Source organism: Salmo salar, chromosome 26, assembly GCF_965601325.2.
Source record: "Salmo salar chromosome 26, fSalSal1, whole genome shotgun sequence".
Classification (NCBI taxonomy): Eukaryota; Metazoa; Chordata; class Actinopteri; order Salmoniformes; family Salmonidae; genus Salmo; species Salmo salar.
In genome coordinates, this window is record NC_138316.1 from 35,787,634 (window position 1) to 35,799,351 (window position 11,718).

Below are 11,718 nucleotides of genomic sequence, written 5' to 3' on the forward strand. Positions count from 1 at the left end.
GTTTTGCAACAGAAAACAAAAGAAGAGCCAGGTATTCCATCCCTGTTTCATTCCATTTTCGTCCATTTCGTGCTTAATGAACACCGCCCTGTTGTTAAATGGAGCTGTTCATAAGTGGAGATACCAGTCCAGACCAGTGTATTGAGACCTGAGAAAGCTGACTATAGTTCCAGAGGATTACTGTAGAGTAGCTGCAGCACAATGTCTTTCTATCACAATGCCTTTCTATGCTACTCAGTTACTACAAAACATAGTATGAAACTTCCAGCACTGAAAAAGAGTGGATTGCGTTTGTAATATTAACCAATGAAGAAACAACAATGTAAAACAAAAGCTCACAGCACTATCTACCTCAAACTCCTTTAGGAGACACTGTGCAGCAAATTGACTGGTCCTCTTTTATTACAGAATAAAACACAAACAACTGCAGGTGCCTGTCTAAAATTCCCAGGCACTCCGAATCTATTGGAGGAAATTCCACAGGATGTCTTTTTAAAGGGTCATCGAGCTGTTTTTCCACTTTCACTGCGACAGCACTGGGAAGAGTGGCTCCGCTTTGCACACAGAGGAAAGGTACAGCTGTGAGGAGAGGAAAGGCCTAGAGAGAGAGGGGGAGTGACACAGAGAGGTTAAAGGAGTTAGAAAGAGATGAAGGGAGAAGGTTAGAGGTGATAGAGGAATGAAAGAGGAAGAGAGAGAGAAAGAGGGAGGGAAATACAGAGATGTCTAGAGAGAGGGAGAGAGAGAGAAAGAGAGAAGGAAAGAGAGAGAAAAAGAGAGAGATAAAAGGCAGTCATTCGTCTTCCACAATGCACTGTACAGAAAACAGAGACATGAGAGAGAGGGGGACATGGCATGCATCGCTGTCTCTAAGTGAAAGAGGAAAGCACTGATTGGCCTTTGTCTCTCTGACACACACACACACACACTGAAGGCCAGGCCAGGGGAAAGTGGAACACATCACAGTGTACTGTACAATGCCTGACAGTACAGCTCACCCCTGCCAATAATGCTGGGTGTGGTGCTGGATACATCTACACTCTTAGAAAAAGGGTTCCAAAATTGTTCTTCGGCTGTCCTCATAGGAGAAGCCTTTTTGGTTCCAGGTAGAACCCTTTTTTGTTCCAGGTAGAACTATTTGGGGTTTCATGTAGAACCCTCTCTGTAAAGGGTTGTATATGGCACTCAAAGGGGTTCTTCCTGGAACCAAAAAGGGTTCCTCAAAGGGTTTTCCTATGGGGACAGCCGAAGAACCATTTTAGGTTCTAGATAGCATCTTTTTTTCCTAAGAATGTACATTACAGAAGAGATGTTTTACACTACAGCACAGTTGGCTTGACTCTGTGTCTTCCATTATGCAGCTTAACATCGGCTAGCATAGTTAGCTAAAGTGAGCGAATGCTGTTAGGTGCAACAGTTTAATGGACTCACGTCATACAACAGCTCCAAACAGCTCCAAACATGGATGTGCTTTTAGCTTTACCACATATTAACTCCCACAGGAAGAGATGCTTGGTTAATCAGTGGACATCCCAAAATGACATCTGATAATGATTGTCGTATGTTAGCATGTAAGTGTGTAACATTATGAAGTTGAAGTTTACACAGGTTTGTGCCTCTCTGAGGATGTTTGAAATAAGACAAGCAAATACACATTTAATATAAAACTGTATTGGGCCAAGCTTTGTTATTGTGTCATAAATGGATGTCTTTCTTCCAAATTCGCATTTCACATGAGAAAACCTAACCCAAAAACCAAGCCCAAGCCAAACCCAAAAGCTCCCTTTTCTTATGCCTTTGCAATATCTGATTCACTTTACAACTCTCTCAATAACCATCCCAAATGGGCCGAGGCCGAGCCCTGATTTCAAGGCCTTAAAGAAGGCACACCTTGGCCGACATGTGTTCCTTATAAAGTCTTAAACAGGGAGGAGAAGGCTCCATCTGGGATGAATTGAGTTCCATGCTGACCTGCCCTGCTTGAACTCACCACACGTCCTAATCAACATCATCTGAGTTAACAAGGTCTCCCTGTCCACTGGTTGACTTAGCTAGCTATTAGGGGAAGGGTGAGAGAGGAGAGAAGACACCTTAGTTTCCTTTGAGAGAGTGGGGAATAGGGGAAGGGTGAGAGAGGAGAGAAGACACCTTAGTTTCCTTTGAGAGAGTGGGGAAGAGGGGAAGGGTGAGAGAGGAGAGAAGACACCTTAGTTTCCTTTGAGAGAGTGGGGAAGAGGGGAAGTGGGAGAGAGGAGAGAAGACACCTTAGTTTCCTTTGAGAGAGTGGGGAAGAGGGGAAGTGGGAGAGAGGAGAGAAGACACCTTAGTTTCCTTTGAGAGAGTGGGGAAGAGGGGAAGTGGGAGAGGTGTACTTTAACTATTTGCACATCATTACAACACTGTATATAGACATAATAAGACATTTGACATTGTATTTATTCATTTGGTACTTTTGTGAGTGTAATGTTTAATGTTCATTTTATTTGTATTGTTTATTTCACTTTTGTTTATCTATTTCACTTGCTTTGGCAATGAAAAACATATGTTTCCAGTGTCAATAAAAACCCTTAAATTGAATTGAGAGAGCTGGGGAGAGGTGAGAGAGGGAGGGAGAGGTGAGAGAGCGGGGTAGAGGTGAGAGAGGGGGGAGAGGTGAGAGAGCGGGGAGAGGTGAGAGAGGGAGGGAGAGGTGAGAGAGCGGGGTAGAGGTGAGAGAGGGGGGAGAGGTGAGAGAGCGGGGAGAGGTGAGAGAGGGAGGGAGAGGTGAGAGAGGGGGGAGAGGTGAGAGAGGGGGGAGAGGTGAGAGAGGGGGGAGAGGTGAGAGAGGGAGGGAGAGGTGAGAGAGTGGGGAGAGGTGAGAGAGGGGGGAGAGGTGAGAGAGGGGGGAGAGGTGAGAGAGGGGGGAGAGGTGAGAGAGGGGTGGAATAGGAGAGATGTAGAGCTGTGGGGAGCTGAGAGGTGAGAGAGTGGGGAGAGGTGAGAGAGGGGGGAGAGGTGAGAGAGGGGGGAGAGGTGAGAGAGGGAGGGAGAGGGGAGAGAGTGGGGAGAGGTGAGAGAGGGGGAGAGGTGAGAGAGCGGGGAGAGGTGAGAGAGGGAGGGAGAGGTGAGGTGAGGTGAGAGAGGGGGAGAGGTGAGAGAGTGGGGAGAGGTGAGAGAGGTGAGAGAGGGGGGAGAGGTGAGAGAGCGGGGAGAGGTGAGAGAGGGAGGGAGAGGTGAGAGAGTGGGGAGAGGTGAGAGAGGGGGGAGAGGTGAGAGAGGGGGAGAGGTGAGAGAGGGAGGGAGAGGTGAGGTGAGAGAGGGGGGAGAGGTAAGAGAGTGGGGAGAGGTGAGAGAGGGGGGAGAGGTGAGAGAGCGGGGAGAGGTGAGAGAGGGAGGGAGAGGTGAGAGAGTGGGGAGAGGTGAGAGAGCGGGGAGAGGTGAGAGAGGGAGGGAGAGGTGAGGTGAGAGAGGGGGGAGAGGTGAGAGAGTGGGGAGAGGTGAGAGAGGGGGGAGAGGTGAGAGAGGGGGAGAGGTGAGAGAGGGGGGAGAGGTGAGAGAGTGGGGAGAGGTGAGAGAGCGGGGAGAGGTGAGAGAGGGGGGAGAGGTGAGAGAGTGGGGAGAGGTGAGAGAGTGGGAGAGGTGAGAGAGGGGGGAGAGGTGAGAGAGGGGGGAGAGTGAGAGAGGGGGGAGAGGTGAGAGCGGGGTAGAGGTGAGAGAGTGGGGAGAGGTGAGAGAGGGGGAGAGGTGAGAGAGGGGGTAGAGGTGAGAGAGTGGGGAGAGGTGAGAGAGCGGGGAGGGAGAGAGGGGGGAGAGGTGAGAGAGGGGGAGAGGTGAGAGCGGGAGAGGTGAGAGAGGGGGAGAGGTGAGAGGGGTGGAATAGGAGAGATTAGAGCTCTCAAAAACACTAACAAACAAGAGGAAGTCCAAAAGAAATACCCTCTTGCACACACACACACACGCACGCACACACACACACACACACACACACACGCACGCACGCACACACACACACACACACACACACACACACACACGCACGCACACACACACACACACACACACACACACACACACGCACACACGCACACACGCACACACACACGCACACACACATACCAACAACACCATCAGAGTTTCAGAGGCTACTCAGTTACACACACTGACACACACACAACCATTGTGCAGCACAAGTCCAAATGCCGGGAAACGACGGTCAGAAATGGACTATTGTGCAGCACAGGGCTGAGCGGTGGTCAAAGAGGGTTAATTGTTTCCTCACATAATGTGCAAGTCTGTTTCCTCAGAATCCAATGTGGTCCGGCAGGCTGACACACCATGGCCATGCTTCCAGGCCATTCAGCAACAGCAGAACGTGACTGACAATTACTGAAGAAGGGTAAAGTGAGGGGTTGAGAAAAACAGATGGAGAAAGAGTCAGAGATAGAAAGATCGCCTGAAGCGAGAGGATGAGGGGAGAGGGGAGAGGGGAGGGGTCAGTGACAGAGTGCTAAAACAGATGGCTGTGTATAACAGGCAGCTAGACAGGCAGTGGCCTTCACTGAGCCGCCAGACACTGTCCAGTCACACCGGTGTATATAAACCCGGCCCACGAGGTATGGCCTGTCAACCTATTGCTCACACTCACTGTGACTCAGAGGACTTGAATGAAGTTGCCCATAAACACTGATCTGAGGACAGTGTTGAGTTTTTAACCCTAATGATTAAGGTGAAATGTGTTGGTAGGGTAAGCTGATCCTAGATCTGCTATAGGAAACGTCTACCAAGAGAGACTGCACAGACACACAGCTGAACCCTTTCCGCCAGTCCTACCTAATAGGGTCTTTCATTTACCAATTAAGATCACATTAGTATAGCTACATATAGGGAATTCAGTGTGGTTAGTCCAGCTGTTCATATAGTTATACTAATGTGAAAACATTGTGATAGCTGACTTGATTGCCTCTCGGGGCTAGTTTCCAGGCCTAGTCCAGGACTAACAGGTCAGTTTCCATTAAACTGGCCCTTGGTCTTTACAATAAACCATTGTAAACAAACCATGTATATCTTGAACATATGGTTAACACTATAAGTCATTCTTATGGACTCTTAGTCTTGGAATTCATAGTCCATCTGAATATGAGAGTGGTTCCATTTCTCCCAGCCTCATCCCTGTTTACCAAACCAAGTGGCAGGGTCAGGCTGGTCAAATTACAGGTTGTACCTTTAACACTTCTGGGGGTGTTGCGTTAATATTTCATGTTTATGAACGTGCCCTGATTTGTTATGGGACTGCCAGGCACCCCTGTAGTATAAACCTTGACTGCATGGTGGTCCTTATCTCACCCCTGCACTCTGGTTAATTATGTAATACTACACTAATACTACACTAACACTACACTAATACTAAACGAACACTACACTAACACTACACTAATACTACACTAATACTACACTAACACTACACTAATACTACACTAACACTAAACTAACACTACACTAACACTACACTAATACTACACTAACACTACACCAATACTACACTAACACTACACTAACACTACACTAACACCACACTAATACTACACTAATACTACACTAACACTACACTAACACTACACTAATACTACACCAATACTACACTAACACTGCACTAATACTACACTAATACTACACTAACACTACACTAATACTACACGAACACTACACTAACACTACACTAATACTACACTAATACTACACTAACACTACACTAATACTACACTAACACTAAACTAACACTACACTAACACTACACTAATACTACACTAATACTACACTAACACTACACTAACACTACACTAATACTACACGAACACTACACTAACACTACACTAATACTACACTAACACTACACTAATACTACACTAACACTAACACTACACTAATACTACACTAACACTACACCAATACTACACTAACACTACACTAATACAACACTAACACTACACTAATACTACAATAATACTACACTAATACTACACTAACACTACACTAACACTACACTAACACTACACTACACTAATCCTACACGAATACTACACTAATACTACACTAATACTACACTAATACTACACTAACACTAAACTAACACTACACTAACACTACACTAATACTACACTAACACTACACCAATACTACACTAATACTACACTAACACTACACTAACACTACACTAATACTACACCAATACTACACTAGCACTGCACTAATACTACACTAATACTACACTAACACTACACTAACACCACACTAATACTACACTAACCATACACTAACACTACACTAACACTACACTAATACTACACTAACACTACACTAATACTACACTAACACTACACAAATACTACAGTAACACTACACTAATACTACACTAACACTACACTAATACTACACTAACACTACACTAATACTACACTAACACCACACTAATACTACACTAACCATACACTAACACTACACTAATACTACACTAACACTACACTAATACTACACTAACACTACAATAATAATACACTAACACTACACTAACACTACACTAATACTACACTAATACTACACTAACACTACACCAATACTACACTAACACTACACTAATACTACACTAACACTACACTAATACTACAATAATACTACACTAATACTACACTAACACTACACTACACTAATCCTACACGAATACTACACTAATACTACAATAACACTACACTAACACTACACTAACACTACACTAACACCACACTAACACTGCACTAATACTACACTAATACTACACTAACACAACACTACACTAACACTACACTAATACTACACTAATACTACACCAACACTACACTGATACTACACTAATACTACACTAACACTACACTAATACTACACTAACACCACACTAACATTACACTAATACTACACTAACACTACACAAATACTACACTAACACTACACTAATACTACACTAACACTACACTAATACTACACTAACACCACACTAATACTACACTAACACCACACTAACATTACACTAATACTACACTAACACTACACCAATACTACACTAACACTACACTAATACTACACTAACACTACACTAATACTACGCTAACACTACACTAACACTAACACTACACTAACACTACACTGATACTACACTAATACTACACTAACACCACACTAACATTATACTAATACTACACTAACACTACACCAACACTACACTGATACTACACTAACACTACACTAATACTACACTAATACTACACTAACACTACACTAATACTACACGAATACTACACGAACACTACACTAAGACTACACTAACACTACACTAACACTACACAAACACTACACTAATACTACACTAACACTACACTAATACTACACGAACACTACACTAACACTACACTAAGACTACACTAACACTACACTAATACTACACAAACACTACACTAACACTACACTAAGACTACACTAAGACTACACTAACGCTACACTAACACTACACTAATACTACACTAACACTACACTAATACTACACTACTGTAATAGGATAGTGAGGCTAAGGGCTAAACCTCTGTGTGCAAGGGGTCTTCTGAGGTCACTAAGAACATTTACTTTTAAACTCAATTGTTCCACGTCAATTGTGATACAGTTGTTTAAATCAATGTTTATGTAGCTGAGAGAAGTTCCTAGAAGTACCATACTGGCTGGGTATACTACTTTTTTACCATGAATTTACATTCCATAGTACTTCATCTCCCATGATTCTGCATGTAGACTGAGAGAATCTGATAGGACTGACTGGGATGCAAGAGATAACAGCAGCATTAGTTCCATTTTTGGGGTTTTGTCACTGGTTATTTGGACATATCAGGATTGGGTGAAGGCGGTACTTAAACTGCTTCGTCTTGAGTGCTTCGTGCCTGTGCCCACATGGGGGGGGGGGGGACTTCGTTTCTGCCAGAACTCTCAATTTGTATGAACACAGAAGTTAACCATGCAGCTGACTTCTGGGTTAACAGAGATTATAGGCTACTCTGACAAGAGTTTCACTGCATCGCATGCGCACGCGCGTGTGTGTGTCTGTATGCGTTTGCACCAACGTGTGTATATGTGTGTGTATGTGTTTGCACCAGCGTGTGTATATGTGTGTGTGTGTGTGTGTGTGTGTGTGTGTGTGTGTGTGTGTATGTGTTTGCACCAGCGTGTGTATATGTGTGTGTGTGTGTGTGTGTGTGTGTGTGTGTGTGTGTGTGTGTGTGTGTGTGTGTGTGTGTGTGTGTGTGTGTGTGTGTGTGTGTGTGTGTGTGTGTGTATGTGTTTGCACCAGCATGTGTATATGTGCGTGTGCAAAAAGTTGCAAAGTAGACCATTTTTATTGATTTACTGTTTTACTGCTCTGTTCAACTTCCTCATTCTAGTAGCAGCTTCCGGAAACTCGCCTCAATGTCATCTACGGCTTGCAACTTTGAGCTGCTATGTGAGTTGTTGCACATACTGTAGGCCTATTTATCCCATAAAGACAGCTTTAAAACACACAGCTCAATGCTTGTCAGTTCAGGACTACTCTTTTTAACTTCACTACATTCTTTCATGTGTAAAACAAAAGAAGGGAAAAAAGGCATCCAGAGGAAGGTTTAAAAGCAGTACATGTGCATCTTCTTCTGGTCTAACTAGCCTATTTAGAATTTCTCTTGAATTGAAGGACACTCATTCAGGATAGGACGAGAGCCTGACATATTAGGTGACTCAGTAGTTCTTTCAGTCTGACCCAAGCTGCATTGCATCCCCAGACAACACTACGGTGTAGGCCTACTGACCATGGTTGTAGGTATGGTGACTTTGTTCACATTCAATAACTGATTTGAGATCAGCTCTCCATAACACATAGGCCTACCCCAACATATTCATTAAGAGCTTGACCCAAGAGCTGACACTGGATCAGTTACTGTACCGGAGTGCTAGGCTACAGTTTTATCTAAACAGTAGGCTATAATGTAGGGTCAGGGTTGGGTTACATGTTATCGGTTTGAAAATAACTTTAACTGTAATCAGATACTTTACCAGTAAAACTATTGTAATCTGATTACAGATACTTTGAAAAACTAGATCATTACATCTTGGATTAAATTCAGAAAGGATGTTTGTTTTCTCAATGACATTCAAATCAGCATTGAAAAAAGGCGCAAGTTTAAATTTGTTCCACCTGAGCAAGTCTGACCATAAGTTCAGAGACCTCTATGATGACACACCAAATGTGTTTGATGGATCATTTGTGTCTTCTTCCAATGCCTCTTAAGGGGAAAGTAATCAAAAAGTAACAGAAAGTAATCAGATTATGTTACTGAATTTGGTTAATCCAAAAATGATGTAACTGATTATAATTTTGGACAGGTAACTAGTACTGTTTTTTTAATATTTTTTTTTATTAAACATTTATTTAACTAGGCAAGTCAGTTAAGAACAAATTCTTATTTACAATGATGACCTACACCCGCCATACCCGGATGATACTGGACCAATTGTGCACCACCCTACTGTAACCGATTACATTTAGAAAGTAACCTCCCCAACCCTGTAGGCTACAATGTATCCAAATAGCTACAATGTAGGCTACAATGTAGTTATTACAATGTAAAAATACAGTTATTATCCCCTCCTCCTCCTCCCCTAATATCTCCATGGCTACGGGGCAGCACCCAGCAACGGAGGGGCGATAGAGACCACTGTAAATGCCGAGTAGCAGCAGTGGGCTACCGTTGAAAGCAACAGGTTGTCAGGTGCGTGGCTTTAACAGCTGCTGGCACCTGAGTTTGAACGGTGAGAAGTACGATGAGTTGTTGGAGCCTATTGACGCATTGCATATCAGTTTGATGAAACGCACATTATTATTTTCTTCGCCGATACTTCAACAGGCTATTTGTAGTGTGTAGTGTCCATCCAATAAACTGCGGATTGGTTTATATCTAGGCTACATTGCTCTTGTTACTCTTTTTTTTCTGACCTTGAATGATGATGAGTTTTAGACTACTTTCCTACTCCTCCGGGAGTGTTTTGATTGACCTATGTCGCCACTGAGAATCTTTACTAAGGTTAAACTTTCATTAGACTGGTAGCCTTTATTTCATTTAAAACCAACCATAGCCGACCGAGATTCCACCAATGCCGCCCATCAGAACAATGCAATAGACTGAATACTCACGTCTTCCATGATAAAAACGAATATCCGTTATACTATATGTGGAGGAATAACACTCGACGGCGGCCGTTATCCTTGACAAAAAGTCAGTATTTCACTTATTTTAGACAGCAACCAACTATTATCCAACATGACGCGAATATGAGAAAGAAAATAAGGAACTGTAAAAGTTTGGACGCGGAACGGTCTTGTCTCTTTCTTTCCTCTTTCGACGCTTTCGACTCAGCTACGAAACAAGTTTGAAGAAAAAGTTTGGTTTCCGGTAAGTCCCTGAATGCCTCAGCGCGTCGATAGACAGGGTATGTCAATCGAACTGAATCCCTTAGTCGCAGTGAAGGCCGTAACAAATTGATGTAGGCTAGACATTTTCTCAAGTGTTCACGCAGTGCAAATGTGAGTGAGCACCTTTAAACTTCGCACTGTCTCTGTCACCAACACAGTAACCTATTGTATAACTGTGAGAAGTAAGCTTGTCCTTTGGCACAATGAATGACGCCATAAAACCATCGTCCTGAACTCATGATAAAAACACAGCACTGCAAGACCAATAAAACAGATTGTATAAAGCATTCCTATACAGGCGGAATAAAACACATGGAATTGTTTCCTTTTTGTCACCCTCATTTGTGTTTTTTTTTATGAATAACTTACTACACCCACTATCCCACTGTGTTTGTCCTTAATGAAAACAATTGCATACTAATATATATATATATTATATATATATAATGTAAAAATGTAAACAACAATGTTATTAACATGGAACTACAATATCTAACATCTATTTTGTCAACATTTCTGAATAGGCCTAGCCTACACTGAATCAGATGTGGTCATCACTCTGTAATACAATAACAGGTTGTATGTAATAAAATGACAAGTTGTTTGACGAATTACTTGACATTATGTCCTTTAACGTTCCCCGTCACTCTAATGTTTTCATTCAACCTAGATTTAGCCCCTGGAGCTGTACCACTGTGGGTTGGATAAACATTTTGATTAATTATAAACTCTAAACTTGTCTCTTCTTACTTCCTGATAGGTGTGGTGGCTGTTATTGGTTAGAGGGGATGTATTGTCTGTCACAACACTGAGCTATAAAAAACTGAGCTCCCCTGGGCGGGGCTGCAGTTTACCCTAAATGAACAGTTCTCTTGCATAATTCATTTCTCAATGCTTATAGCTTAAAGTAAATACATGAATTTCATGTGATGAAGCTGTGTGTGTGTCATACATATTGTGTGTGTGTATGTGTGTGGGGGGTATGTGCACCCATGCATATGTGGTGCACACAAAATGTATGGTCACATTTGTGTTTATGTATTTTCTTTGTATTGGGGAAGAATGCTTTTACTGAAATGTCAGTCCTCCAAGGTTTCGCCATTTCGATGCGTTTATACACCTGTTGGCCAGTAGGGGGCAGTGAGACATTTTCGCTTCACACTGGGACTTTTTATTTTATTTTTTGTATTTTTTATTTCACCTTCATTTAACCAGGTAGGCTAGTT

General features: G+C 42.8%; 1 protein-coding gene across 1 annotated transcript in view; it reads right to left on the bottom strand.

Moving 5' to 3' along the window:
• Positions 1 to 10,642, bottom strand: part of LOC106562731 (uncharacterized) — a 34,877-nt gene extending 24,235 nt beyond the window's left edge. Inside the window, exon 1 of the mRNA XM_045708986.2 lies at positions 10,214 to 10,642. Within this exon, the coding sequence (XP_045564942.1) occupies positions 10,214 to 10,222 (9 nt within the window). The 5' untranslated portion in view covers positions 10,223 to 10,642. The remainder of the gene's footprint in view (positions 1 to 10,213) is intronic.
• Between the last annotated feature and the right edge of the window lie 1,076 nt (positions 10,643 to 11,718).